Source organism: Equus przewalskii, chromosome 2 (assembly GCF_037783145.1).
Source record: "Equus przewalskii isolate Varuska chromosome 2, EquPr2, whole genome shotgun sequence".
Classification (NCBI taxonomy): Eukaryota; Metazoa; Chordata; class Mammalia; order Perissodactyla; family Equidae; genus Equus; species Equus przewalskii.
This window is the reverse complement of record NC_091832.1, coordinates 10,344,228-10,372,198: the sequence shown is the minus strand read 5'-3', so window position 1 is coordinate 10,372,198 and position 27,971 is coordinate 10,344,228. Positions and strand designations below refer to the sequence as shown.

The 27,971-nt window shown below is 55.1% G+C and overlaps 1 protein-coding gene across 1 annotated transcript; it reads left to right on the top strand.

Annotated features, from left to right (window-relative positions):
• On the top strand, positions 1 to 27,971 carry SLC5A9 (solute carrier family 5 member 9). Its single transcript, XM_008541730.2, has 15 exons — positions 1 to 361; positions 4,913 to 5,119; positions 7,206 to 7,277; positions 10,304 to 10,408; positions 10,738 to 10,902; positions 12,111 to 12,216; positions 13,105 to 13,185; positions 13,520 to 13,725; positions 13,928 to 14,063; positions 14,187 to 14,294; positions 16,208 to 16,358; positions 17,132 to 17,300; positions 18,759 to 18,974; positions 21,924 to 22,083; positions 26,342 to 27,971. The coding sequence occupies exons 2-15, from the start codon at positions 4,991 to 4,993 to the stop codon at positions 26,548 to 26,550; spliced, it is 2,013 nt and encodes a 670-aa protein (XP_008539952.2). The 5' UTR covers positions 1 to 361; positions 4,913 to 4,990; the 3' UTR covers positions 26,551 to 27,971.

The following is a 27,971-nucleotide window of genomic DNA, read 5'->3' as shown; positions in this document are numbered from 1 at the left end:
GTGGGCACAAGGGCTGCCACAGCAGCGAACTCCGCGCTGGGGTCTTCCCATCTGACCCTGGGGGCCTGGAGAACCCTGAGCCAGAATGACAGCTCTATGCCCCGGACAACATCTGGCAGCACGGGCAGGCGCTGTCCCTCAGAATCCAAGCCCAGTGGGCTGGAGTGGGGTTTCAGAGCCTCCCACCTGCCTCCACCCTGGGAAGGAGCCAGGTCTCAGGCACAGCCCTGAGCTGAGCTGTCAGAGGCCCGGCCTGTGCCACACAGACGGCAAGCTGCTGCCCGAAGCCTGAGGCTGAGACCCTGGGCCCAGGAGGTTTTGTCTGGGTTGTGCAGGGAGGGGTCAGCCGGCTCTGGCAGGGGTGAGTGTTCAGTGACTGGAGTGTGTGACTCTTTTCTTCTTCTTTGCTCTCTTTCTCCACTCCTGGGTCTCTGTTACCATCTCTCTCAGTCTTACCCGCCTATATAGGTATCCTTTCCTCTTGGAATTAAGCATCCAGCCTGTCCCCATGGGGCCTCCGTCCTACCCACTGTGTGGTCTGGATCTGGGAGCACTCCAGATGCCTTGGCCTTTTGGTGGCCGGGTAGGGAGGGCCTGTGAAGAAGAGAGTGCCTCCCCCACCTGCCCAGACAATGTGGTTTTCTCCTCCAGGAGAGCTCCTCCTGCAGGACCAGGCCCTGTTACCTCTCTCCCCCGTGCAGAGAACACGGCCACATGGCCAGGGGCACCACTACGTTGTATTCTTGGGGAATGGTGCCCCCCCTGGAGTTGCACAATGGGACAGCCCTGACCCATCGTGCCCTGGAAGAGGAGCTCCCAGCAGAAAGGCTGGCCAGGAGTGGTTTCTCAGGAAGGACTTGTGAGCAGCCAGGGTGAGCTGAGCAGAGGAGCAAGGAACCTGCCTGGCTTCTCCCTGGGGCTGGGAGGGCGAGAAGGAGACAGAGGAACACACCGGCTGCGGGCAGCGTGAGACGGGATTTCCTTCCACGGGGACAATTCCAACTCCACAGCGTGGACTCCTAGACTCCAGGGCCCAAGGGCTGTTCTGTGTCCTCAGCGCTCCATGTCCCAGGCTCAAGATGTCACCGTTAGTGTTTCCTTCCCTGGCTGAAGGCTTCCCTCCATCCCTACCCTGGTTACAATGTCAGTCCCTTTGGGACCGGAACAAACCTGAGGCTACTTCTCACTCTGGCTCTGCAACGGGATGAGCGCTTGCAGGTACTGGGAGCTGAGGGGAAGGACCACCAAGGGGTCGGGGCACTTGACATTGAGGGTCTGGACCCTGGCACCATGTTCCGGGCAGGGACCCCAGTGTGGAGGAAGCCGCAAAGGTCTGCAGGACCCTCTCCTCCCCATCCTTCCAGCTAGGTGCCTGTCTCGGCCTGAACTGCTGTGCTGGCTTCCTCAGTCTCACCCAGCCCCAGGCCGGTCCCAAGAGGGGTTTTCTAAAATGCCAGTTTCTCCGCCCACTTCTCACGCTCCCTCCCCCATGCTCCCTCCAGACTCTAGGCTCCAGCTGGCCCCCACCCTGCCCTCCGCCCCCACAAGCCATTCCCTGAATGCATTCCACCTGCTTACACGCCTCTCTGTTCCTCCTGTTCCCTCTGCCTGGAGTACCTGTCTGCCTCTGCCCCTGCCCACCCCCTCACTCCAACGCAGTCTATTAAAAACGTTCTCACGTCTAGTCCACACACACACAAAACATCCATACATTCTTTGCCCAACCCCAGGGTGCAGGCCAGCCCCAAGCCAGCAGCTCCCATCCACTCCCACGGCTGAGCAGAGAGTCAGCCACGGGCTCCCACCGTCTACACACTTCAGGCCGAGGCAGACCCCTCCCCATGACCCCAACTGAGGGGGACGCTTACCAAGCCTTCCAGGTTCCCCTGTCAAAGCCCCTCTACCCAAAACTACCTGGGGGAGGGGGCAGGAAGCTCCACGCCCTCTCCCCTTCCTGCTGGGAAAACACAACAGGGATTTGTCCAAAGAAACACTCACAAAATCCTTTTATATCCACCTCCTAGAGCCCTTAGAATCAGCAATCCAGCTCTTAGTATTTCCTTTGCAGATCTGCCCCTCATTTTCCAATTTTTATGCATATGGTATCTTGATACCTCAATAGAAACTTCCATTTTATTGGCCTATTACACTTCTGTATTTTTTTAAGACTGACTCGAACCACCTCCCTTCCTCAGAAACCCTGCCCAAGCTCCCCAGCTGGACTTTGTTGCTCCTTCCACTGAACTCCTCGCTGAAGGAGAGGGGTGGATGGATGTTGACCTGCTTTGTGCAGGAGGCGCCCGTGCTGGGTGGCCATGTGTCCTCCCGCTGGGCTGGGAGCCATTGTCCACATGCTGGTGTCTCAGGGCCTCGCAGAGCCAGGGGCACCAGCGGTGCTCGCCTCCTGAGAGAGTGAAAACACGGCTACAGCCTCAGTCTCGGGGGATCTCTGAGAAGATTTCCTGGATAAATGAGGCCTCATCCTTGAATGCCAAACACCTGCCCAAAACGTGCCACCATTTTGAATGACACTCTTCCTGCCAGGATTTTGTAATCCATGCCTTCTCCAGAGAAAATCTGCCATGGTCACACTGCAATCTTCCCTCAGTGACTCCATCATCAAAACGCATTTGAATCCTCAGCTGCTGTCCAAGGATGAGCTTGGAGGGAGTGGATGAACCCTGTTTTATAGGTCTGTTCACCCCAATTTGGGCTGTCCTTTGTGTCGTCCTTTCTGCTTTTCTGGATTTAACGACGTCTCGCGTGCCACTGGCATCAGCAGCCATGCCTCCCCGTGCCCTGCACAGCCCTGCCCGCCTCCGGCAGCCTCGCTCCCACTGCTCAGTTGTTGTCTCTAATTTGTTGGGAGCTGGAGCACAAATACTAAAGCAGAAATAGACAGGATCTGAGTAGGGGGCTCAGGGCTCCCTGAGACGTCAGTGGGCACAGGCTTTACCATATCTGTTCTGGCTGTTTCAAAGCCTCTTTTGCTCCCTTCCTGGCCCTCTCTGTGCTCTGGATTGCTAACTTGCCTGGTTGGCTAACAGATGGGTATCAGACGCAGGGAGGAGTGGCTGAGGTGAGCCCAAACCTGCTGGCTTAGGGTTAGGCAAGCTGCAGGGGTTGGCTCAGCCTGGGCAGTTGTGAGGATGGGGTGGGTCAGGGCCTGTGGGCTCTGCAGGTGGGGGCAGGAGGAAGTGCAAGGCCAGGTTGTCTCCCACTACACTCAGCCTCCCTTCTCTGGAAGAGTGGTTGGGCCAGGGCCCTTGCCGTGGTACCCACTGCGGCCTGAGCTCAGACCTTTCCCTCTCTCCTAGCCTCACTGCCGCACCTCCACGCAGCTCCCCCAGGAGAATGAGGGGCCTGTCATCTCAGGCGCCTGGTCCTTCCCATTTTCCTGATGTTGCCGATGCCAGTCTCACTTCCCTTGCCCCTCTTGGTGACCTGAGAAGCTCTCACTCACCTTTAAATATGAGTGGGAAGGGCCCTTCCTCTGTGAGGACAGTGGGCTACATCTCTGCCCTTCCAGCCTCTAACGCTAATGGGCACTGACCCAGCTGGGGGCTACCCTGGCCTTCCTCCTAGCACCATGCCCCCTCCTCAGGCTCAGCACAGCCTGTGCCTGATGTTCTGGGCCAGGGTACCAGGGGGCCAGAGGAGAGGAGGCCCAGGGCCAAATTTCACTTCCCTTTCCCCAAAAGGGGAGGGAAGAGGGCCTGGCTCCCACACCCAGGCCTGGGATCCTCATAGGATGCTGGGGACGGGGCAGTGAGCAGGGCCCGCTTGCCTGCTGCTCCAGCCTGGGCCCCGGCCTGTGAGTGCAGTGGGATGGAGAGCAGATACTCGCAAGACTGAAATGTCCCAGCTTCAGCCACTTCAGAAGGACGGTGAGAGTGGACGCGTCTGTAGGCCTGGCGTTTGGGCCCCTTGGCCGGATGGTGGTCAGTGTCTGTTTCTCTGTGTTGACCCCAAGAGCATACAGTCACTCATAGTTTGCAGAGGGTCCCAGGAGCACATCCCGACTCATCCCAACCTCAGTGACATGGTGTGGGGGCCAGACACAGGCCACAGCAATGAGGGCACCCAGGCTCAGAGTCACTTAGCATCCCGCCCACGGTCACTCTGCAGTTCAGTGAGACGAGCAGCTGGGACTAGAAAGCAGGCTGCCTGGTCCTGGGGCAGATGCTCTTGCCTGGACCCAGGGCACTCTGCATCCTTTACAGGAGCGTCCATTTGTCACAGCACAGAGCAGAAGCGTGTAGCCAGAGGATGTGAATTCTGGCCCTGCTCTGTGGCTTGGAGAAAACCATGCCTCCTCCCAGGTCTCGGTTTCCTATGCTGTAAAAAAGGGGAATGAGCCCTGGGTGAACTGGAGGTAGGAGCATGTGACGTGGCGGATGCTTTGCAAGGGTAGTGGGAGACTCTCCCCGCGCTGCCCCACCCCCCAGTCTCCCTCCCACTAGGAGTAAGGAAATCGCAGGGACCTGACTCTAAGGGACCTGGACTCCAGGCCCAGCTCCACCTTTACTTCCTGTGTTGCCCATACCTTCCTGGCCTCAGTTTCCCCTCTGCACAAGCAAGAGCTTGAACACTTTGACTTCTGAAGCCCCTCCCAGCTCCAGGACTCTAAGATGCTGCTCCTCTCCTCCTCCTCCTCCTCTTCTTGCTCCTCTCCAGATGAGGCTGTGTGTGCCTTTGCATTTGTGTGCATGTGTATATGTGTGTGCATGCGTGTATGTGTTTGCGTGTGTGTGAGTGTGCGTGTGTGTGTGTAGTGGACCAGGCGAAGGGAGTGAGTCCTGCAGAGGATGGGGGTGGCAGTTGGGGGGATACGGGGACCGGGACTTTCCGTGCCTGTGGGGCTCGAGCTTTCTCAGCAGCTAATGGCACTCGGGCTGTTTAATCATTAAAGGAAGGGAACGGAGCCAGGAGCACCTCAAAGTCCAGCCTGGTGGCGACTGACTAACAGACGAGCACAGAGCCAGCAGCAATGGGACCGGGAGCTTCGGGAAATGGGGTCAGGACGGAGACAGCGCTGGGTTCTGGAGTCAGCCTTCACGCCTACGACATCGGGGTCCTGGTTGTCTACTTTGTCTTTGTCATCGCTGTGGGGCTCTGGGTGAGTATGCTCAGAGGTGAGGGCCTGGCAGGGGCGGCAGAGGCAGGCTTTCACCTCTGGGGGTCACTGGTCTGGTCGGGGAGCTGGAGGAGGGATGGGCAGGAGGAAGGTGCATCAGGGAAACACAAGGGCTGAGGTGGAAGGGAATTTTCCTCTGCAACCCCTCCTCTCATAGCTGGGCAGACCGAGGCCCAGAGAGGGATGCAACTTGCCTGCTATCACACAGTGAGCTAGAGGCAGGCCGGGCCTGAGCCCCTTTCTCATCTCCTGACTCCCTGTCTTCAAGCATCAGCTGCCTTCAGCCCCACCCAGCACTGGCTGCCCTCTTCCCCATGCCAAAAGCCCAGCTCTGCAGAAGCTTGACTCCTGGCTACCCCACCCTCCACCAGGGAGTGTCTGGGCAAGGCGCTGTGCTTTCTGAAGGATCTGGGCTCGTGTGCTCCCAGGGAGGGAGCCAGGTGGATCCTTCGTTCTCTGTCATTCCCCAGGCCTTGGCACTGTGGAAGGGGTGGGGCTTTGAGGTCAGGGAGCCCTGAGTTCAGATCTCGACTCCAGCAGTGAGGTCCGCATGGCCCCAGGAACATACGAAGCCTCTCGAGCCTCAGTTTTCTCACCTGGACAATGAGAACAGGAAGGACTACGCTGTAGAGTGGTCATGACATTTGGCAACAGGATGCACTTTGCATCTGGCTTAGTGCCTGGCACACAGCCGGCAGCAATAAACGGCCACTGTTGTCACTGCGGCACTTGAGGAACGCCAGTGCCTCTAGACTCCACTATGAAGCAAGCAGTGATGTGAGCCCAGCTAGTCGGGAACCCTCTCTGGGCCTCAGTTTCCTCATCTGTAAAGTGGAGTGAACAGTCCCTGCCTCCCAGGGCTGGTGTGAGCAAGAAACTGGCAGATGATCACTGGCTCCCGGAGGCGGGGGCCATGAAGAGCCCAACTCCTCCCGCGACTTGGACAACTTGCTCCCCATCTCTGGGCCTCAGTTTCCTCATCTGTAACACGAATTCTTTCTGCTCATCTGGTGTCCCCGAGGACCAGAGGCAACACCAGAGAGTCAAAACAAAGGCTTAACAAGCACCTGGCCCCACACATGCTGATCCCCGCACACACTGATCCCCACGCACACTGATCTCCACACAATGACCCCTGCACACTGATCCACGCACACACTGACCCCCACACACTGATCCCCATGCACACTGATCCCCACGCATGCTGATCCACACACACACTGATTCCCACATACCCTGATCCAGGCACACTCTGATCCCTTCACACACTGATCCCCACACACACTGATCTCTCCCTGTGACTAATTAACTACTTTCTCTTGGGGAAGAGAAGCATCTTTAAATCTCCCTTCTCCTTCTCTCCTTCAGGCATTTCTCCTGTCTCCAGACCCAGCCAGAGACCTGTTGCTTCAAGTTTCTGCTCCCTGCCCAGGCCCTGCCCTCGCCCTGAGTCCCCAGAGAAAGTGCTCTCACTCTCCACTCTCCTTTCGCCCTCAGAGCAAGTCCCCACACAGGCTGCTGACCACTATTGGTGCGGGATAGGGGCTTGTTCCGGGCTCCTGGAGGGCCCAAGTGGTGTCAGGCCCAGGGCAGGAGAAACCCCAAAACCTCTGCCCAGGGCCCAGGGCCCCAAGTCCCACCCTCAGAGCTGCCGCACTTTCTGTCCTCCAGCCTCCAGGGTGGGAGTCCCACTGGGCAGAGGGGACTCACTGCTGTCACCTGAGTCTGAGGTACCAATTCATTTCCTGAAACAGTGTGGATGGAGGGAGGGATGAGGGGACAAACGACAATCATCTCATACGCTTGCACAGCACTGGGCCATGCACAGTGGCTTCTCACCATTGTGAGCTCCTTTCCTCTGAACACCAGCCCTGGGAGACGAGCAGGGAAGTGCAGAGAGGAGCTGACGCCCCCAGAGACACATAGCTTAAAGATGGTGAAACCGTCTGCCTCAGTTCAGGCCCTCTGCATCCCGCAGCGCCTGTGCCGAGGGGCAGGGAACCTGGGGTGGAGGGCAGAGGTTAGGGGATGCTCAGGAAATCCTCACCTCTGGTCACTTCTTTTCCAGTCGTCCTACCGTGCGAGCCGAGGGACCATTGGCGGCTATTTCCTGGCAGGGAGATCCATGAGCTGGTGGCCAGTGAGTTGACCGTCCTCCTTCCCCGCCTCTCAGCATCCAAGTCCCGTCTCATCTCCTGCATGGACCAAGGCAACAGCCCCCGGGGGGTTTCCTGGCTCTGGGCCCCTTCTCTCCAGTCCAAATGCACCCATGACCTGAGAGATCTTGTGAACACACGCACGCCTTGGGCAAGCATCCACTGGGCACCTCCTAAGTGTGGGCACCAGGGTGGACACCGGACCTACCGAGAAAATTTAGGATGTTCCTGTCCTGGAGAAGATCAGAGTTGAGCTGGGCAGACGGACTCATAAACAACATGATCCCTGCTGAGCTGGAGGGCAGCACGGGGGCTTGTGGGCATTTGTGGGAAGCCCCTGAGATCCAGATGGTGGAAGTGGGATCAGCAAAGATTTTCCTGGGAAAGTGACACATCAGCTTAGTCCTGAAGAGCAGTCACATGTGGGTGATCACAGAGGTGAAGTCCCCAACAACCTCAGCCCCGATCCTGAGGCCTTGGTGGCCATCGCACCACCCTACACATTCCTCCTGGTCCTCAAAACCAACTTCCCCTTCCTGAAACAGGATGGAGGGACGTAAGCCCTGCCTCAAAAACTAACAGTGGAGTTGTCGGCTCCTGCGGTAGCTGCTGCTGTACACACGCTTGGGCAGGCACAACTCACACACATGGCCCGTGCATGCATGCACTCACACACTTGCACACACACCACCAACCACCTTCACACGCCATCTTACTTCTCACCGCCTTCCCTGCCTGCCCCTGGTGACAGACTCACTAGTGGAGGAAACCCAGGGGCCCCCAGAGCTCCCTGGAAGGCTTGGGTTTCTGGGACAGGACGAGATGGGGACAGGGAGCTCTTGTGCTCTCAGCATGATAGATTCCTCAGGGATGTGGGGGGCTGAGGGCCTGGCAGCTCACAGGGACAGTGACAGGGTCACTGGTGCTGCCAGCCACCCTCTCAACAAAGAAAGCAAGCCCCCTGGAATCTGTTCTGCTGAGCTGGTGGCCCCCTCCCTAAATCACAGCCCTGGAGACAAGTCAGCAGGAGGGACAAGAAGCAGGACAGAGCACATCTCCTCGGGTCCATTCAGGAGAGTGACTTAGGCAGGCCTGGCTGCTCCTTCAGTCCAGTGGAGAGCAGTGGTCTGTCTCTGCAGGTGTGAGGAAAAGCCGAGGCCTCATTTCGGGAGGAGGGTGCCCCAAAGATGGGTGGGTGTGGAGCCGTGCATCCCGTGGGAAGGAGGGTTTGGTGTCTCTCCCGAGGTGGACAGGGCTGTGAGCTGAGCTCTTCCCTGAGAGCAGGCATCCCCGGAGGCCAGGAGCAGACCCAGCTCTGGGTAGGGGAGCTCCGTCGCATCTGCCATACTGGAGCTGGTGTGTCTGGGTGTCTGCGACGAAGTCCAATAACTTTGTGCCCTTCCCTACTCGGCCAGTCCTGAGACGTGCCTCCTTCCCCTCCCTGGGCCCTGCCCAAGGAGAGTGTGTGGCTGGGAAGGCAGAGCAGAAGGAACGGCAGTGTTCCAGGTCCAGAGAAGCCTGCATGACCCTGTGATGAGCTGGGAGCCTGGGCTGGTGCGGCTGAGGCACTCTACGCTCCGGGGAGCCTAGGGGAGCCTTCTCCTTCCTCTGCTTCCTCTCTGCTCTGACTAGGTGGTCCAGTCCAGCCCAGAAGCATCCCCAAGACCACCTGAGGGAGTATGTGTGTGCAGGCATAAGTGGGGTTAGGGGACGGCGGGGGCCAAAGGCCTCAGTGACGAGCATGTCAGGCTGGCGTCATCTCTGTGCCTTCAGGATGCGTGGCCGCCTCTTCTCTGACCGTCTCAGTACTTTGTTTCTCCTTGCTTTCCGTTGCCCGGCTCCTCCAGAACAGGAAGTGGGAGCAGGTGAGCCCCACATATTCTAGGCGGAGAATCTGAGGCTTTGAGAGAGGAAGTGATTTTATGAAAGTGACACAGGGAGAAAGACTGGAGCATAGCTCTTCACCTCCGACCCCCAGCCCTTTCCCCAAGGTCTCGCCTCCCCCCAGGCTCCAGAGCCCCTCTCTTGGCCCCCCTCCCCTCCCAATTAAGGATCCCATCTAATAGTAAAGGATAACACTAGCGAGTGCTTATTAGGTGCACGGCAGCAATCATGGAGTGTCTCCTGGAGCCAGCCAGCCAGGCTGCAAATCCCCATTCTGTCATCATTAGCTCTGGAATTTGGGCAAGTCATTCATCTGTGCTTCAGTTCCCTCCTCAGTAAAACAGGCATGGTACTAGGACCCAGCTCCCAGGGTTGTGGTGAGGACTAAGTGAGTTAGTATATTTGGGACAGTCCCTGGGCTCTGGCAATGCTGGGTAAGTATTAACGGCCATGATTGTCGTCCTTGTAGCTACTATTGCTCCTATTGCCTTGGAGTAGTTGGCTGGCCTCCTGGAGAAAAATTAACTCAACTCAGATGGAGGCTGCCCAGCCTGTGCTCCGCCCTGGGCTCCTCCCTCTGCCTGGCCTGCCAGGGAGCCTGCAGGAACCGGGGTGGCAGAGGGCCTCCCCCAGTCCCTCTTGTGCGGACCTCCCCACCTCCCCTTCAGCTTCCTTCTCTCCAGAGGCCTGTATATCGAAGGCCCAGTGCAGAACTTTATCCTCCCTACATGAGCCTTACTTCCCGCGGCTTCCCTTCTTTCCCACTTTGCCACTCACTCACTGGGTGGCCCTGAGCCAGCGACTTCATGTCTTCTAACATTAATTCCTTCTTCTGTAAACTGGAAAGATTAATACCCTCCCTCCAAATATTTGTGGAGATTCAGTGTATTGTTGCGTATAAAATGCCTAGCAAGTACCTGGCGTACAGTAGGTACCCAATAAGTGTCAGTTCTGCCCCTTCTCCTCTTTGCTCCCCCCACTTCCTCTCCTCCCTCTGATCTCAAATTCCCTGAGTTGGTCCTGTTCTCTCTGCCTCCTTCCGGGCTCCTGAAGCTCATGGTCCTGCCTCCAGACTGATTCAGATGAAAACTGACCCCTGACACTTGACCCCACTTGTGCCTTGCAGATTGGAGCCTCTCTGATGTCCAGCAACGTGGGCAGCGGCTTGTTCATCGGCCTGGCTGGGACAGGGGCTGCCGGAGGCCTTGCTGTGGGTGGCTTCGAGTGGAACGTAAGGAAGCTGGCCTGGAGGCTTCTCAGGGATAACGGGGGTCTCAATCCACCCCACCCCACCCCATTCCTGGCTTTAGTGCTAAAAGGAACCTCAGAGGTGCTTTGGGGAGGCTGCATGGTGAATTGAGAAACCATTTGACAGATGAGGAAACCAAGGCCTGGAGGAGGCAGAGGGACTCATCAGAGGTCGTGCAGGACCGAGATCAGATTCCCTCATCCCTTATCTCCCCGTTCAGGGCTCTCCTCTGCACAGTGCCACCCCTGGGTAGGGGACCACACCTCCGTTGCATCTAGGACAGGGATACCTTCTTTTCCCCACTCTCGCAGGCAACCTGGCTGCTTCTGGCCCTCGGCTGGATCTTCGTCCCTGTGTACATCGCAGCCGGTGTGGTCACAATGCCGCAGTACCTGAAGAAGCGATTTGGGGGCCAGAGGATCCAGGTGTACATGTCTGTCTTGTCTCTCATCCTCTACATCTTCACTAAGATTTCAGTGAGTACCCACTTTAGTGTGGCCATCCTGTCTCTCAGAAAATGCTGAGTATAGGGCATGGCTTTTTGCTGGATCAGAGATGGATGGATAGATGGATGGCTAGATGGATGGATGGATGGATAGATGGATGGATGGACAGATGGATAGATGGATAGATAGACAGACAGAAGGAAGGATAGGAGAAAGGAAGGATGAATCCACAAACTTCATCACCTGCTTCCCCTCAGCAGTCGGGTAATCAGAGATGAATAATAAATGTTTGCTGAGTAAGTCACGGTCCCTCCATTCCAAGAACTCATAATCTAGAGTGCATTCATTCATTTATCTTTCTATTTATTGATTCTTCATTCAGCACTGTGCATTAATTGCCTAGAATGTTACAGTTAGAAAGGTCTTTATTCTTCCTCTACTGACCTAAACTCAGAAAACAAATGTAGGTCAAATGATTTGCACACGTCCACATGGAGGGCTAGCTCTGGGACTGGCACTAGAGCTTGTGTCCAGTGGCCCAGTCCAGGTCTCCTGCCACTTTGCCACGTTGTAGCCCCTTTAATGGGTTCATAAAACAATTGTGGAATGGTATCAACAAGCATGCTCTGAAGGGACCTCAATCATTCAGTTGTCAGGTCTAGGGTGGGAAAAAACTGTACAACCTCTTTCCACCAGTGCTTGAAAACAAGCCTAACTCAGCTTAGGCAAAGGATGCACCCTAAGTTTTCCAATAATCCCCAACACGTGGAGTATCCAGAACCCGTGGTTCTTTGTGCTGGGGCTCCTGCCCCATCAGGTCAGCCATGGGCCCGTCTGGCCGCTGAGTGGCCCTCTGCTCTGTCAGGGAGCACTGAGGGGCCCTCTGGCTCCTACTCTCCTCCCAAATGGCCTCTTCTCTGACCCCAGCTCTCTGTTCGCTTCCTCAGTTTTCCCCTTCATTCTTTTACCTCTCCCTCATGGCCCCAGACTACCCTGTCAATGGACCAGATGACATTGTCTCAGCTTCAAAGTTCGATATGGTCCTCATCTGCTTTAAAATCTCCATGGCTCCTCCGTGTCTGCGAGCCCATCCTCCTCAGCATGACACTTAAGGCTCATCCTCATCATGTGTTGAGGGCTGACAGTACCCAGTGTTGCTGAGCAGGAAGCTGACATACCCTGGTGGCCACATGGAGGGGCTTGGGTGACCTGGACTTCTGGGTCCTGGCTCTTTGCAGACTGACATCTTCTCTGGAGCCATCTTCATCCAGATGGCCTTGGGTTGGAACCTTTACCTCTCCACGGTGATCCTGCTGGTGGTGACGGCCGTCTACACCATCACAGGTAGGGCCGAGGGAAGGTCACGTCAGGGCGCAGGTGTCTGGAACAGAGACTGAGAAAGAGGGAGAGGTGGAGAGGGAAGCGTCTGACTGGGAGAGACACAGAGGGAAGGACTGGGGGAGAGAGATGTCCAGAGAGAGGACAGAGAGAAATGGAACCTGAGAGAGCGAGGAAGAAACAGGAAGGGAGAGAGAGGCAGACAGAGACGTAGGATCAGAGGAAAATGCTGCAAGCCACAGTGTAACAGAGAAAAGAGGAGGCAGAAAGGGCAGAGCCAGGAGGAAAGTGCCAGCCAGAGAGAGACAGGGAAGGAGAGACACTCAGAGATACTGACCAAGACCAACGGAAACAGGGAGCAGGGTGGCGATTAGTGGACTATCACCTGGACTAGAGTCGCTGTGGGCCGCTCCAGACAAAAGCCACAAAACCGCCTTCTCCTGTCTCCTCCAGAGCTCCTCGCACAGGCCTGGGCCCCTGGGACACTGGCTCAGGCCAGACTTCCTCATGGCCACGTCGGCCTGGAAAGATGGGGGATTTCAACGGACGCTGGGTGGGGAGAGAGGGAATACTCCTGCTGCAGCTAACAGCACAGCAAAGGAAGAGACTTGGGGTATTTATTACAGAACGACAGCAAAGAGCTGTGGCATGACAGTCAGAGGCTGTCAGGGATGGAAAGAGCTAGACCTGAGCGCCTGTGACAGTGACCAGCATCCACCCTGCTGGGTGGAACAGAGCGGAGCATGCAGTGTGGGCAAAGGCAGGGGCCAGAGTCCGCCTACCAAGGGGGCCCCGTGTCTTCTCTGGTCTCCCTGGTGGCACAGCACAGGGCGGGCACCCAAGGAGGAAGGCCCTGTTGGTGCTGACTACTGAGCCCTCTCCTTGGGTCCCCAGGAGGCCTCACGGCCGTGATCTACACAGACGCTCTACAGACGGTGATCATGGTGGGGGGAGCCCTGGTCCTCATGTTTCTGGGTAAGGAAGCAACGTGAATACCCGCCACCCTCAGCCCTAAATTCCTTGCTGATCTGTCTTTGGCTGTCACCACCATGGTTTGATCAGAACTTTCCAGAGCACAGAGCCATGTCCCCCCTCCAGGTTGGGGCTCCCAAAGAGCAGGATTCTCTCTCCTCCAAATCAGGGGTCTTGAGCCTGAGCCTCACATCCCTCCCTCATTCCGAAGTCCCATACCTGTTCCAAGCCGAGGGGCCCCACACAGGACTAGGAAGTGGGGGCAGGGGGGATGCGTCATGTGACAGGCCCAGCGGGGTCTCAGGGCTGTTTGACTCACTGTGGCCTCTTCCCACAGGCTTTCAGGAGGTGGGCTGGTACCCAGGCCTGGAGCAGCGGTACATGCAGGCCATCCCTAATGCCACAGTCCCCAACACCACCTGTCACCTCCCCCGGCCCGATGCCTTCCACATGCTCCGGGACCCTGTGAGCGGGGACATCCCTTGGCCAGGCCTCATTTTCGGGCTCACGGTGCTGGCCACCTGGTGCTGGTGCACGGACCAGGTGAGGCCCCAGCTAGGCTTAGCCCACCCCATGTGAACTGGGGTGGCTCCGTGAGAGAAAACTGGGCATCTGGATGCACAGAGGGTTGGGACTTGTTCTGGGACCGTCGTAGGGGCACAGTCAGTGACCATGTCAGGGCTCACCTGTGGCTGAGCTGAGCCTGGCCTGGCCTAGTGGCACACCTCCACTGCTGCCTTTTCAGGTCATTGTGCAGAGGTCTCTCTCCGCCAAGAGTCTGTCCCATGCCAAGGGAGGCTCCGTGCTGGGGGGCTACCTGAAGATCCTGCCCATGTTCTTCATCATCATGCCCGGCATGATCAGCCGGGCCCTGTACCCAGGTAAGGCTCGCCTCCCTCCCGGGTGATGTTGGACTAGAGCGGGGTCGCACACTGTTTGTACTAAGAACACATAGTGAGTATGTTAGGCTTTGTGGGCTCTAACTGCTGTCGCTTCTTCTGCAGATGAAGTGGGCTGTGTGGACCCTGATGTCTGCCAAAGAGTCTGCGGGGTCCCAGTGGGATGTTCCAACATCGCCTACCCCAAGCTGGTCATGGGTCTCATGCCCGTTGGTGAGTCGCACCTCCCCCACACCATGCTTCATTCCTGCCTCCCAGCCTCCTCCAATCCTCACTGCCCAGGAGGGATTGCATTAAGGATGGACATGGACAGGAAGAGGAAATAAAAACATCCACCTCCGAATATCCCCTCCCCCAATACACACATACACATGCACACTTCACAAGTGTCTGCAAGGCACTTCCCTGTGCCCTGGCTTTTGAGACGCAGGGATAAAAGGCAGGCCCCTGCTCTCAGGCTCCATGTAGTCTCCAGGGTACCCAGGTAGAGGGCACAACACAATGTGACCAGAGTGGGGACACATGGGGCTGAGAGAGCCCTAGGGAAGCCACTGGCCCACTTTGGTGAAATGTTGGGTAACACTTCCCAGAGGAGAGGAAATGGAGCTGAGTCCCGAGGAGAATCTTAGACAGACAAAGGCAGAGGGCGTGGGAAGTGTCATTCCAGGGAGGAGGGGCTGCATGTGCAAAGGCCCAGCACTGAGAGGGACCGTGAAGTCTGCCCTGTAAGTAGCCCGTGCGGGCTCATGTGCAGGGGAATGAAGACATGCTCCATGGAGAGGAGGCTGTGGCCACACCTCGTTGTGGGCATAGCCTTTACTCAGGGCAAGGGGGTTCAGGCCAGTGTGCACGATGGGATTTGTGCTTTAACAGGACCACTCTGCAGGGAAGTTCCGCTTCGGGGGAGGCAGGGAGATGATTAACGAGGGGCTCGTGGTGGTCCACATGAGAGGTGAGGATGGCTTGGAGCAGGTCAGTGGCTTTAGAGAGGGACAGAAGGGTTTAAAAGATATTGGTGAGGTCAACTTGGCAGGACTTGATGACTGATTGCATCTGAGGGACCAGAAAGACAGAGGAATCCAAAGAGGGCTCCCAGGTCTTGGGTTTGTGGTGACATTGAGATCGGAGATATAGGAGGAAGGGAGGTCTATGGAGGGAAGTGGATGGGTTAACTCATTCCCTCCCTCCAGCAGAACAAGAAATGAATCAAAGAAACAGGGGAGACAGCAGGAGGCCCAGCTACAACAGAGCAGCCAGAGGGGCTGCTGGAGGGAGGAGGGCGGGAGGGCAGCAGAGGACGGGGTCTGGGGTAACTCGGAGGTGTCTGGTTGGAGACTAGAAAGATGTTATTAACAGAAAGAAGAAACAGAGAGCCCGGAGGAAGATGCTGGCCAGGTTTGCGACCCCTTGAGTCTCCCAGGGAGACATCCAGGAGGGGTGGAATATTTGGATCTGCGGGAAAGAGGACCGAGGTGGGCAGGGAGTCGTCTCCCCAGGGGGAGCAGTCTGTTTCAAGACACTTGGTGGTTAGAGTCACAGACTTCAGATATTAGTGGGGTCCCTCCCTTGTGACAGGGAAAAAATAGGCCCAGAAAGGAGGGAACTAGGTCAAAGATGACGTAGCTAGTTACTTGCAGAACAAGGAAACAAATCCAGGGCTTCTGCCTCCAAGGCCAAGGCTTCGGCCTGGCACGCCAGTGTCGACAAAAAGGTACAAAACCCACTGGAAACATTCAATTATTAACCATCACCCTCCTACCCACCAGGGACTCACTAACCAGTATCTACAAACTTTGAAATGCAGACTGAGACATCAAAGCTGCAGAGAACCTTAAAGATCACCTTGGCTCACACCCCTGAACGGTGTAGATGGGGAAACTGAGGCTCGGGGAGGGCAGATGACTCACCCAAGGCCACAGAGCAAGGCAGAGGCAGAGAGTGGCCAGAACTGGGCCTCTGGTTCTCCTGGATTCCTTATCCATGTGGGATGGGAACCCCATCCAATGCCTTCCCCATCGCCTCCTCTCCCCTCCACTCCTGACTCTGCTGAACGCTGCAGCCTCCATGGTTGCTGGTAGAGCCGGCATTACTGGGTCAGCTGACCCCGCAAACTTGTGTCTCCCCAGGTCTGCGGGGCCTGATGGTCGCTGTGATCATGGCCGCCCTCATGAGCTCACTCACCTCTGTCTTCAACAGCAGCAGCACCCTGTTCACCATCGACGTGTGGCAGCGCTTCCGCAGGAAGGCAACAGAGCAGGAGCTGATGGTGGTGGGCAGGTGTGCTCCCCATCCTTCCAGAGCACCCCGCCTTGTAGGCAGAGCCCCTCTCCCCTCTCCTCCTTCCCTGCATCTGGGCCCTTGACCGGCAGTCAGAGCACCTGGTTTTACTGCCACTTATTTCATCCGTCGGTGGAGTTTGGGTGCCATCTCCTGGCCATCTGCATTATTGCATCCAACACATCCAAGAATATGTTTCATCCACTTGTTTACACACCTGCAAAATCATATAGAACGTGCACTTTGAGGACTTGGCCCTGAGCCAGGATCAGTGGAGGGGAGTCAGAAGGAGAAGGTAGAGTCCCTGCTCTGAGCTAAATGCCAGTGTAAATGCCAGAGAGAGGAGCAGAGCTGGAGGAGCCTGGAGAACGAAGCTCTGGAGGCTGGAGCCGTCCAGAAGGGGGCTGTCGTGCACAAGGTCTGCATGCAAAAGAGAAGGCAAGGCATCCCAAGCAGAGGCCAGAGGCTGTTTCCTGAGGTGGGTGGTGGGGTGAAAGGGATGGTTCCTTCCTGAAGAGCAGGTGGGCCGCGTGACTCAAAGGCATCCAAGTCAAAACTCCTGGTTTCTTGGATTCTGGCATTCTGACATTCTGGGATTTTAAGAGTCTGAATTTCTGGAATCTGAGCATTTGAGATTCTGGCTTTCTAACATTCTCTGGTTCAGTGCCCATGCATTCCCCTCCCTCTCCCTTCCTGGTTTCTGAGCATCACCTCTGCCCCGCCCCACACCTGCCACCTCAGGCACTCCTCTTGTTCCCTGTGCCCTCCTGCAGAGTGTTTGTGGTGTTCCTGGTCATCATCAGCATCCTCTGGATCCCCATCATCCAGAGCTCCAACAGCGGGCAGCTCTTCGACTACATCCAGTCTGTCACCAGTTACCTGGCCCCGCCCATCACCGCCCTCTTCCTGCTGGCCATCTTCTGCAAGAGGGTCACAGAGCCTGTGAGTACAGCAGCATACCCATCTCTCCCAGGACACCAGAGGGGCAGGGGTGCGGGTCTGTCTGTGACCTGGTCTCTCTCTGTGACCTTGGGCACACCTACTGCCCCCTCTAGCTTCCATCTCCCCATCCATAGCGTCGGGTCTAGATTCAGTCATTGACTCAACAAACATTTATCAGTCCTATTATGGAGGCTCCAGGGATGCAGTGGTTTACAACATTCGTGTAGGCCTGCCATCACTGGGCCAGCAGGGAGGAAAGAAGATTAAGGGAGCAATAATACTACAGGATAATGGCTGCCATGAGAGTAAAGAGTGGGGGTACCGAGCCCATGGGATGCCCAGGAGTGGGTCAGGGAAATCTTCCTGGATGAAGTGAAGGATTAAAGGAAAAGGGAAGAGTGTTCCAGACATGGGGAGCAGTGTGTGTGAAAGCTCAAGACAGACTGGAGGATCTCAAGGGTCTGCTCTGTCTCTGACTCTAAGGCTCTCTATGTAGGAAGAATGACAGCAATGACGATGATGGAGCAAAGTGTGAACTTACACAGGCGTCCGCACAGGCCTCATTCATGGAACTGCTGAGACCTGACAGAGCCTGGGAGGAGCTAGAGGTCCGGGGATGGTGACCTTGGTTACTCCCCAGGGCAGCCTAGGAAAGACAGCCCACACCTGCTGGCCGTGCCTCGGGGAGGTAAGGGAGGTCAGGGGTGTGACTCCACCAGAGCCACATGAGAGCTCAAGGTCGCCACAAAGGAGATCACAGGAACCCTCCCCCAGTGGAGTACCTGCCCAGATGTCTACTGATGTCTCCTGTTCACATCTCCCTGCTGATGACCATGGCGTACAGCAGGCCTCAGTTAATTCTGGATGCCTCTGCTCATTCCAGAATTTTTGAAATTGGGGTCAACATTTCATTTTTGAAAATACAAGTCATCTGACTCTTACATATGAGGCACAGGTATAGGTTAGGGTCAAACAATGCTATAAAGAGGATATGGGAGGTGTCAGAACTTTCTTTTGTTAAAAAAAAAGGGCAAAAGATATGAAAACATAGAAGCAACAAAAGAGAGATATCAATTCTGATTTCCAATTTATCATGACAGGAAATTGGGAAGGGGATCTTGGTATTCCCTGTTTATTACAAAAGCATGTTACATTCTAGTCAAATATTAGGACTCACTAATTTCTCTTAACTGCACATGAGAAAACTCCGGGCCAGGGAGGTCGAGTCAGTGCTTCAGCCGTTCTGGAATGGAGCCAGGGTCCAAATCCCAGTCTGTCTGAGTCTGGAGCCTGTGCTCCTTCCACTACCCTCTCTGTCTGCCTTTAGGTTGAGACAAAGCCCCAGCATTTGCGGGGAACCCACCAAGGTGGACTTGCAAACATTGTAACAGACCAGGGCTTCCTTCCCGGGGTCTCCCCCCTGGATCTCAGCCCTGCCCACCTCTGCTCTCTCCGCAGGGGGCCTTCTGGGGCCTGCTGTTTGGCCTGGCAGTGGGGCTTCTGCGCATGATCCTGGAGTTCGTGTACCCAGCCCCAGCCTGCGGGGAGGTGGACCGCAGGCCGGCCGTGCTGAAGGACTTGCACTACCTGTACTTTGCGATCCTCCTCTGCGGGCTCACTGCCGTCGTCATCGTCACCGTCAGCCTCTGCACAGCCCCCATCCCTGAGGAAAAGGCAAGTGGATGCTCGTCCTGAGGCCCCTCAAGATGCTCCCCCAGCCCCGTGCCTGGAATTCCACCACCGAGTTTTGCTCCATGGGGTCATGGTTCCCTGTTGCCATACAGAAGTCCCGGGGAGGAGAAGCTTTTTGGGTTATTAATTCCCAAGTGAAAAGGAATCATTCAATTGGAAAATGACTCAGCGAGCACCCACTCCATGCCAGGCACTATGCTGGGGTTACAAAGACGAATGGTCCCTGCCAGCGACTGTCCACACTGGAGAGGGGCCGAGTGGGGGGAGGACACAGACACCAATGCAAAGAGTTACTCTATGGGGAGAGAGAGTGCAGAAGGACCAAGCTCAAAGGAAGGGGCTGGATACAGAAGGCGAGGCAGTCAGTCACCCCTGGGGGCCGGGGAGGGTTCCCTGACAAGGTCACTTTGAGTTGGACCTTGAAGAATGAGTAGGGATTTGTTGACTGGTCAAGCAGCATGTAAATGAGAAAAGAGAGTCTGCCGGAGTAAGAGGTCAATCGGAGGTCCTCGCTCTGCCATGCTGACGGATTCGCCTGCCCTCGGCACCGAGGCCCAGCCTTTGAAATCTTCTTTCTTTAGAGCAGCAGGGCAGTGGCTCAGGCTGCCATAAGAAAGGACCACAGCCCGTGTGGCTTAAACAGCAGAAATGTACCTACTCACAGTTCTGGAGGCTGGCAGTCTGAGACCAGGCTGTTGGCAGGGTGATTTCCTCTGAGGCCTCTCCATGGCTTGAAGCTGAAATCTTCTACGTCTTTATCTTCACGTGGTCTTCCCCCACACCTGTCTGTGTCCGAATCTCCTCTTCTTATGACACCAGTCATCTTAGGTTAGAGCCACTCGAATGACCTCACTTAACTTAGCTACCCCTCCAAAGACCCCATCTCCAAGGTCAGTCACACACTGAAGTACTGGGGGAATTTGAGGGGAACACAAGTCAGCCCATAACAGAGCCAGTGCCAGAAGCTGGCCCCTGAAACACTGGGTGGAAATCATTAACAGCACCCCTTACCTGTACGGTGCTTTAGAGTTGTCAAAACAACTTTATCCCCTTGGTGTCGCGAATTCCTACAAACAAGCAGGACAGTCACAGATGAGCCAAGGGAAGCCGACTTCTCCAGTGGGTGACTCCAGAAACGACCTCCTCCCACTGCTTGAATCTTCAGCTTCCTCTCCACTGTCTGCTGTCTCATTCCCACACTGAAGTGTTTCCCCGTTAAAAATCCTCTCCCTGGGTCCTGTTCTCTAGTTCAGCTGCCTCTTTCCCTGCCCCTCAACAGCAGACTGGTCTGCGCTTCTCAGCTCTTGTCTACATCTCAACGCTCTGCGGTCTGGCTGCTGTCCCCACCTTCCTACTGAAATCGCTCTCACCAAGATCCCCAATAACCTTGTCACTAAAAATGAATGCTCACTTGCCCATCTTTATTTTAAGTGCATTCTGAGGAGAACCAGACCCCACTGACCACTTCCTGCATTCTGAAGACCTCTCTTCTCTTCACTTCCATGATGTGTTTCCCTCTGGCATTTTTTTTCCTACCCTTCTGATCATTCTTCTGCCTTCTTCTTGGGCTTTTCTTCCTGATCCTTAAAGATCATTGTTCCTCAGGGACCTACCTATGGCCTACAAGCCTTCTCACCCCAGAGTCCCTGAGCTGTCTTATCCACGCCCATGAATTCAAACACCCTCTGCATAAAGACACTCAACTTTCTATCTGCAGCCAAAACCCCTCTCCCAAGATTCAAACTCAAAACCCAGCTGCCTCCTGGTGACATAAAGAGACACTGATAAGGACACACATTGGAATTATAAAGTTTATTGAGTGATATTTACAAGCACAGCAGCAGGCCAGGCTCTCATAATCCCGTAGAGGGAAACAGCCGGAAGCCCAGTGGAAAGTGTCCCAGGAGAGGGGCCCTCACCCCACACTCTGTATGTATTTGTAGGAAGTTAGGGGCAAGCCAGGGGCACCTGGCTCAAGACGTAACAAACTGCTGCCTGGCCAGAAAAAGAGCTTTGCTGGAAAGGAGGCAGTCCAGACTCGGGCAGCGATGGTTGGGTGCAACTGACATCAGCCAGAGAACGTGCCGTGTTCTTCTCTGCTGAGTTTCCAAAAAGGTGGAAGAGCGAAGGCCACCTGGGCTGTGCAGGGGACACAAGGTTCGTTCCTCCTCGCCTGGACGTCTCCACTCAGAGGTCCTACAGACTCGTCAAGCTCATCATCATATTTGCGTGTGTGCATGAGCCGCCCCTGCCGTTCGCTGTCACTTCCACTATCACCCAAACCCACTCCTCCTGCCCACCCTGTCTCTGCGAGGGGCACCACTGCCCACTCGAAGTTCACAGCAGGAACCTGAGAGCAGGTTAGCTGCTTCCCTCTCCCTCACCAGGCTCATTCAGTCACCTCGGCCTGTAGATCTCACTCCTTAACATTCCTTAAGACGCTCCTGCCTATCCCCTCAGGCCCTCTTGATTTCTTGCTGCGTTTTTGTAACAGCCTTCAGGCTGGAACCCATCAGTTCACTCCTGAGAGACCTTTCTAAATCCCAGAATTTATCTTCTATTCCCTTTGCCTAAAGTCTGCAGTGACTCTCCACTGCCTACTAGTTTTTTTGAGTAGCTACTCCTCAGTGACCTTGGAAGCCTTTTGTCACTGGGCGCCTGCCTCCCTGTCTGGCTTTGAGCTCCTGGGCTCAGGGGTGGTGCCTGCCTGGACTTGGTGTGTTCTCAGCACCGGCTACAAGCCCGGCGTGGAGCGAGTGCTCAGCAACTGCAGGTTTTCGAAGGAAGGGGCAGTCAGGCTGAGTCAGGCCCCTGACTCCCAGCCCTGCGCTCCTCACTGCTCTGGCGGCCTCCCATGAAGTGGGCCCCCTTGTTACAGCAGGACTTCCCTCCGAAGGTAACTGAGTCCAGCAGTGTTCTCTTTCCCTCCAGCTCGCTCGCCTGACATGGTGGACACGGAACTGCCCCCACTCTGGGCTGGAGAAGGAGTCCCATGAGGGCACACCAGAGGCATCAGAGGTGCCATCCGGGGAGTGCCCTGCAGCAGGCGGAGGGGCAGAGGACTCCAGCCAGGACTGCGAGCAGCCTGGAGGTAGGCTGAGGGCACGCTGGGGGTGCAGCATAGGGGAGCAGTGGGGACAGACATCGTGTCACAGTCCCCAAAGACCTCATTAGGGGGTCACTGGGGATGCCAAAAAATATGTTCCCTCCTCCTTTCCCATATGTCTATTAAACTATTTGAGAAGTAAGACAAATGAGTAAGGTAGATGGGAGCCAATATATTGCCCTCGTTCCTGATAAAATGTAGTGGAAAGATTTGTTTTCTATCATGAGGAGGTGCACTTCCTAATACCAAACCCCAGCAGCAGACAGAGGCATCTATCACAGGGACCCTGTGAGCACTGCACTGCCAAGAAGGAGGGGGAAGGGACCGAGCCAAGCTGCCCTCTATCATCCCCAAATCTACCAACAGGGAAATCCCTTCACCTCCCCTGGGCTCAGTGAAGCGAAGGGCAGAGAATCAAATGGTGTTACACTAATTGAGTTCCGTCTCATGGAAGGAAACATCAGGCATGGCAAAGAAACAGCCCCCCTCACCACCACTTTATTTATTTATTTAACATTTTTCCCCATTAGCCTGAACAGTTCTGGCTACAGTCACACAGAAGCATGGCTATCCCTCATGGGATGAGAGTAGCCATGCGTCCACACGGTTCTGCCTATCTTCATGAAGTTCCTCCAGACCAATCATCATTCCTATGGGGATCCTGCTTGGCTGCTGATGGGCCATATAAATTTTGCCTCTTGGAGGTTCTTAAAAGTGTTAGAACAGGACATTAATTAAATTCACTCCAAGGCCACACAGTATCTAAAGTTGAAAACTGGTATAAGGTATAATGTGGCTGTTTCAGATGTAACGCAGCTATAACCTTGTAGTATGATTACATAACAACGTTAAGATATTCTGATATAAGGACAACATCATCGAGATTTCCCAAAGTATTAAATTCCCAAGGAAAAATTAAAGTCAGAAAGTTAAGTCAGTTTTCAAGTTAAGCCCCCAAATCAATTCTCTTGCCCTTGTGAGTAGAACTGTAATGAAACATAAGTCCGAAAGTTACTGCCTGCCTCTGGTAGAGGGAGCCCCAGAGCCCAGGGAGAGCTGGGGTGCCTTGGGCAGCTGCCCTCTCCCCCTGGATTGGGCAGAGCTCCAGCAAGCATCAAAAAGTGTCTTAGTTCCATTCACAGCCTCTGATGTGACAAACCGTCAATAATGACAGCAAGTTAAGAGCATAGATAAGGTTATCAAAGCACCACTTGCTAGACCCGCACGGCTGGCCGCACTGTGCCCCTTGGCTCCCACGCCCTTGCCAGGTTCCAGGGGCCCCATGCTCCCCCTGAGGCCTGAGAAGCCTCCCACCTTTCCTGAGGCCCTTCACCTTTGCTAAGGCCCTGACTCTAGAGAAACACCCACTTGCCTACAGTTAGTGACATCATCAGCTCCAGAAGCCCACCAATATCTAAGACTCAAAGCTTCCTGCCCAAGCTGCAGCAGGTAAAAGCCAGTGGTCACTCTAAAAAGCTATCCGTAATGGAGAAGGTAATCCTTTACGAACTTCCAAGGTGGAAACCCAGGTAGGGTCCTGTCAGAAAGCACCACCAAAGCCCAAAGTCGCCCTCCCTCGTCTAATCAGCTGTCCCCATTAGTTGAGATGTATTTTGTTTTGCAGCAATTCTTTGTCTCTTTTTCAAACTTTGTGGTCCAGGCACCAGACATTGGAGTCTCAAAACTGCTTCTACCACCATCCTCCCAAGACTAGGTCCTGGCCTCTATGAGCCTCATGGCGTGGTAGAAGCAGTCTGAGAGCATGGCTCTCTGTAGATGAGATAGCGACCAAGAGAGAGGAAAGAGGAAGGGATGAAGAAGAGGAAGGGATGAAGAGGAGGAGGGATGAAGAGGAGGAGGGATGAAGAGGAGGAGGGATGAAGAGGAGGAGGGATGAAGAGGAGGAGGGATGAAGAGGAGGAAGGGATGAAGAGGAGGAGGGATGAAGAGGAGGAGGGATGAAGAGGAGGAGGGATGAAGAGGAGGAGGGATGAAGAGGAGGAAGGGATGAAGAGGAGGAGGGATGAAGAGGAGGAGGGATGAAGAGGAGGAGGGATGAAGAGGAGGAGGGATGAAGAGGAGGAGGGATGAAGAGGAGGAAGGGATGAAGAGGAGGAGGGATGAAGAGGAGGAAGGGATGAAGAGGAGGAGGGATGAAGAGGAGGAGGGATGAAGAGGAGGAAGGGATGAAGAGGAGGAAGGGATGAAGAGGAGGAGGGATGAAGAGGAGGAAGGGATGAAGAGGAGGAGGGATGAAGAGGAGGAAGGGATGAAGAGGAGGAGGATGAGAGGGGATGAAGAGGAGGAAGGGATGAAGAACAGGAAGGGATGAAGAGGAGGAAGGGATGAAGAGCAGGAAGGGATGAAGAGGAGAGGGATGAAGAGGAGGAGGGACGAGGAGGAGGGACGAAGAGGAGGAGGGATGAAGAGGAGGAGGGATGAAGAGGAGGAGGGATGAAGAGGAGGAAGGGATGAAGAGGAGGAAGGGATGAAGAGGAGGAGGGATGAAGAGGAGGAGGGATGAAGAGGAGGAAGGGATGAAGAGGAGGAAGGGATGAAGAGGAGGAAGGGATGAAGAGGAAGGGATGAAGCTATGAGGGCAGCGCCCAGAGGAAAGGAGAGAGGGCACAGCTCGTGCTCTCTCACAGTGGAACCCCAGGACCAGGCAGACTGACATGGTCACTGACAGCCCTCCCTGGCTTAACCCCATGCCAGGGGGCAGAGCCTGTCCCTGGAGAAGCAGGGCAATGCTTGCTCCCTGTGGGTGGCTTGCTCCCAAGAGGGACAAAGGAAGCACTGAGTCAGCCAAGAAGTTTAATGAGAGAAGTCCTTCCCCAACCACCAGGAGTGAGAGAGCAGGGAGGCAAATGCTAGGGTGTGCCACAGCCCCCTCCCTGCTAATGGAAACATTGGGAATGGGGAAGAAGCATCCATCCCTGGAAGGGCCACAGGCAGAGGAAGCTCATCTGTGTTGTCCCCAGGTTAGAAAGCAAAGTGGCAGTATAATTCGAAGTCCCCTCCAAAAAAGTAAAAAAAATTGAAGGGCAACAGAATGGATCAGAAAGAAGTGTATTCATCCCAGGTTGTAGATGGATTTAAATTCACTGAGTCCTTGCTCACCAATAACTATTTAAGTGAATCAGAAGAGAGTACTGGGACCAACGTGTAAAATGATGGAGTCTGGTCTACAGTCAAAATGCTGAATTTCTACCATTGCTCTTCGTGCAGCTCTGTGGCTATGCAACCTTACCCAAGTCCCTTCTTTTCTGTGAGCCTCTGTCCTCCTCTGTCCAATGAGAGACCATGACTAGATGGTAACCTGGGGTCTTCACGTCTCTGACACTCTGTAGTCACATTGGACTTACCAAGTTCCAAAGCCAAAAAGATAAGAATGAATTTCCAGAGTGTCTATTCAACCTCAATGAAAGGTTTTTTATATACATTTTGCTTTAAGATGCTGTCTGCTAATCCAAAAAAAATACTTTAAAAATATCTGTTTTCTTTATTACTTCTTTAAAACTTAGTTTTTAATGAATAGTGCTGACCTTAGCGCCTCTCTCGGCGCCGGGGAGCCCGTGTCTGCACTGGCAGTCTGCCGCACATCTAGAACGTTATGCTCACCAGGACCTCTGCCTGCTGCTCCAGCACTGGTAACTCTTAAAAGTGCTGTCAAAATCTATGCTCTCATTTGATGCTCAAAACGCTCTGGAGAAGAACAGGGCATATGCCATTGACCTATTTGGGGGAGAAAGAACCTGCAGCTCAGAGGAGTTGAGAGACTGATGGCACATGGCCTCAGTCTGGTGATGGCAGCGCTGGCCCAGGAACAGGTCCCTGGCTTCGGGCCGGGTGCCCTTCCCGTGGCGGTGCAGCCTCTGTCTCCTTCAACTGCTCCCTCCTTCCTTGGTAAGTTAACTCTCCCCTCCGTCCTCACACGGGGCGTGTGCTCTGAAGTGGGCTGAACCGTTATCCTCACTCCTGAACATGCCACCTCCCCTGCAGCTTTGAGGTGCTTCTGCTCGGTGGCTGTTTGGATGCTGTGGCCAGGGTCAGAGCCCAGTCTAGAGCCCTGACTCAGGACCCAGTCTGGGGCGGGCAGAAAGGGCTAAGGGGATGACTCCGCCCCACCCCCTCTTTCTGTGGCCTCATCTCTTTCTTCCATTTCTCACCACTCTCTCCCTCCCCTGCTCTCTCGTCACTCTCTTTTCTCCAACCTTGCCTTGCTTCTTCTTTCCTTCCTCAGATCCCCGCAGGTCCTGGGGAAAGCTGCTCTGGGGCTGGTTCTGTGGGCTCTCCGGGGCCCCAGAGCAAGCCCGGAGCCCAGCGGAGACGGCCGCGCAGGAGCAGAAGCTGACCAGCACCGAGGAGGAGCCGCTCTGGAGAAGCGTCTGCAACGTCAACGCCATCCTCCTGCTGGCCATCAATGTCTTCCTCTGGGGCTACTTTGCATGAGTCCACAGATCTGGCTTCAGCTGACACACGTCCAACACACCCCGGGCTCAGCCACAGCGGCAGGCTTTCCTCTCACCTTGCTGTCCAAACTAGAGACTACAGAGGCTGAAGCTGCAAGAGCCCCTGCAGAGCATCTAATCCAGGCTCCACCCTGGACAACTGGAGAAGTGGAGGCCCAGAGAGAGCACTGGCTCTACTCAGGGCCACACAGCAGGACTCGCACTGGGTCTCCTGACGCCAGCTCTCTTTCCATTACATTGCCTTACATTCCTACCTCAAAAACACTCCTTCTACCCTCTTGGTATGTCTACTCAAAAACTTTTACTACTTGTGTGTTTTGAGGTTACAAAAGTGGAGGATACAAGGAAAGTTGTGGCAAGAATGTTGCAAAGGTCCACATGTACCTTGGCTCACCCCATCCCTGCCTTTCCGCTTCTCCTTCCTCCCTCTCTAGTTCCCAGTCCTTGGCCCCCTATTCCCAGCAGGGCTCCACCCAGGGGGGGCCTTATACTTCCACAGGCAGCTCCACAATCGTGGCTGTCAGACCCAAAGGAGGGAGGGACCCGGGTGGCATGCAAACATGGTGACAGGTGGTGTTTGGGACAGGGAGTTCTGGGCTGAGAGACTCTCCTTGGTGCTACTCAAATTCTGCCTTTTCCACTCTCATATGTGAATGTGTACCGTCTCCGTGGCCTTGAGGAACTTAGAGTCCAGCTGGAGAGACGGCACTTGTTGAAAACAAGAGGACTCGAGTTAGGCTGCTCTGTGCGGAAGGGTAAGCCCTGCAGAGGGGCAGCACGGAGAGCCTCGGAGCCACTGCACTGGGCTGTGCCCTTTGCCCGCCAGGCATCCTCCCACCCTGGAAAACACCATGGCCCTGCTTAGGTGTCCTTCCTCCAGGAAGCTGCCTGATGCCACCACTGGGCCAAGGTCCCACACCCTCTGGACCTGCTTCTGTGGCAGCACTGATCCCTGTACTGTGATCTTTGTCTCCCCAACTAGATTGAGTCCTCCAAGGGGCAAGGACCAAGGACCATGCCCCTTGTGACTTTGTACCCATAAAGTAACAGGTGTTCAATAAATGTTAAATTAGTACTTCTCCAAGGTCCCAGTAGACTTTGCACTGTGGCTGGCGGGTAGCGACCTGGGGAACCAGCTGGTGGGGAGGAACCTCCAGCTGGAGTTTATACCCTGAGTCTCAGACGTCTGGAATGAAACCACAGCCCTGTCCCATTGCCAAGGACACAGGTGAAAATGTCTCTGCTTTCTTCCATGTCCCCATCTGTCTAGGCTGCCCCTGCTCTCATTGGATCCCCTTTAATGCTGCCTTCCATCATCACTTTATACTAATCACTCAGCAAAACCAAATACAAATAAAATTCTAGTTCCTTGAGGTTTCAATACAGCTCATCCTATGAACA

Coding starts and splice junctions, on each gene's coding strand:
- SLC5A9 (XM_008541730.2), top strand. CDS start 4,991: ATGGGACCGGGAGCTTCGGGAAATGGGGTCAGGACGGAGACAGCGCTG. Junction 13,186..13,519: donor CCTGGTCCTCATGTTTCTGG/GTAAGGAAGCAA, acceptor CTCTTCCCACAG/GCTTTCAGGAGGTGGGCTGG. Junction 16,359..17,131: donor GAGCTGATGGTGGTGGGCAG/GTGTGCTCCCCA, acceptor GCCCTCCTGCAG/AGTGTTTGTGGTGTTCCTGG.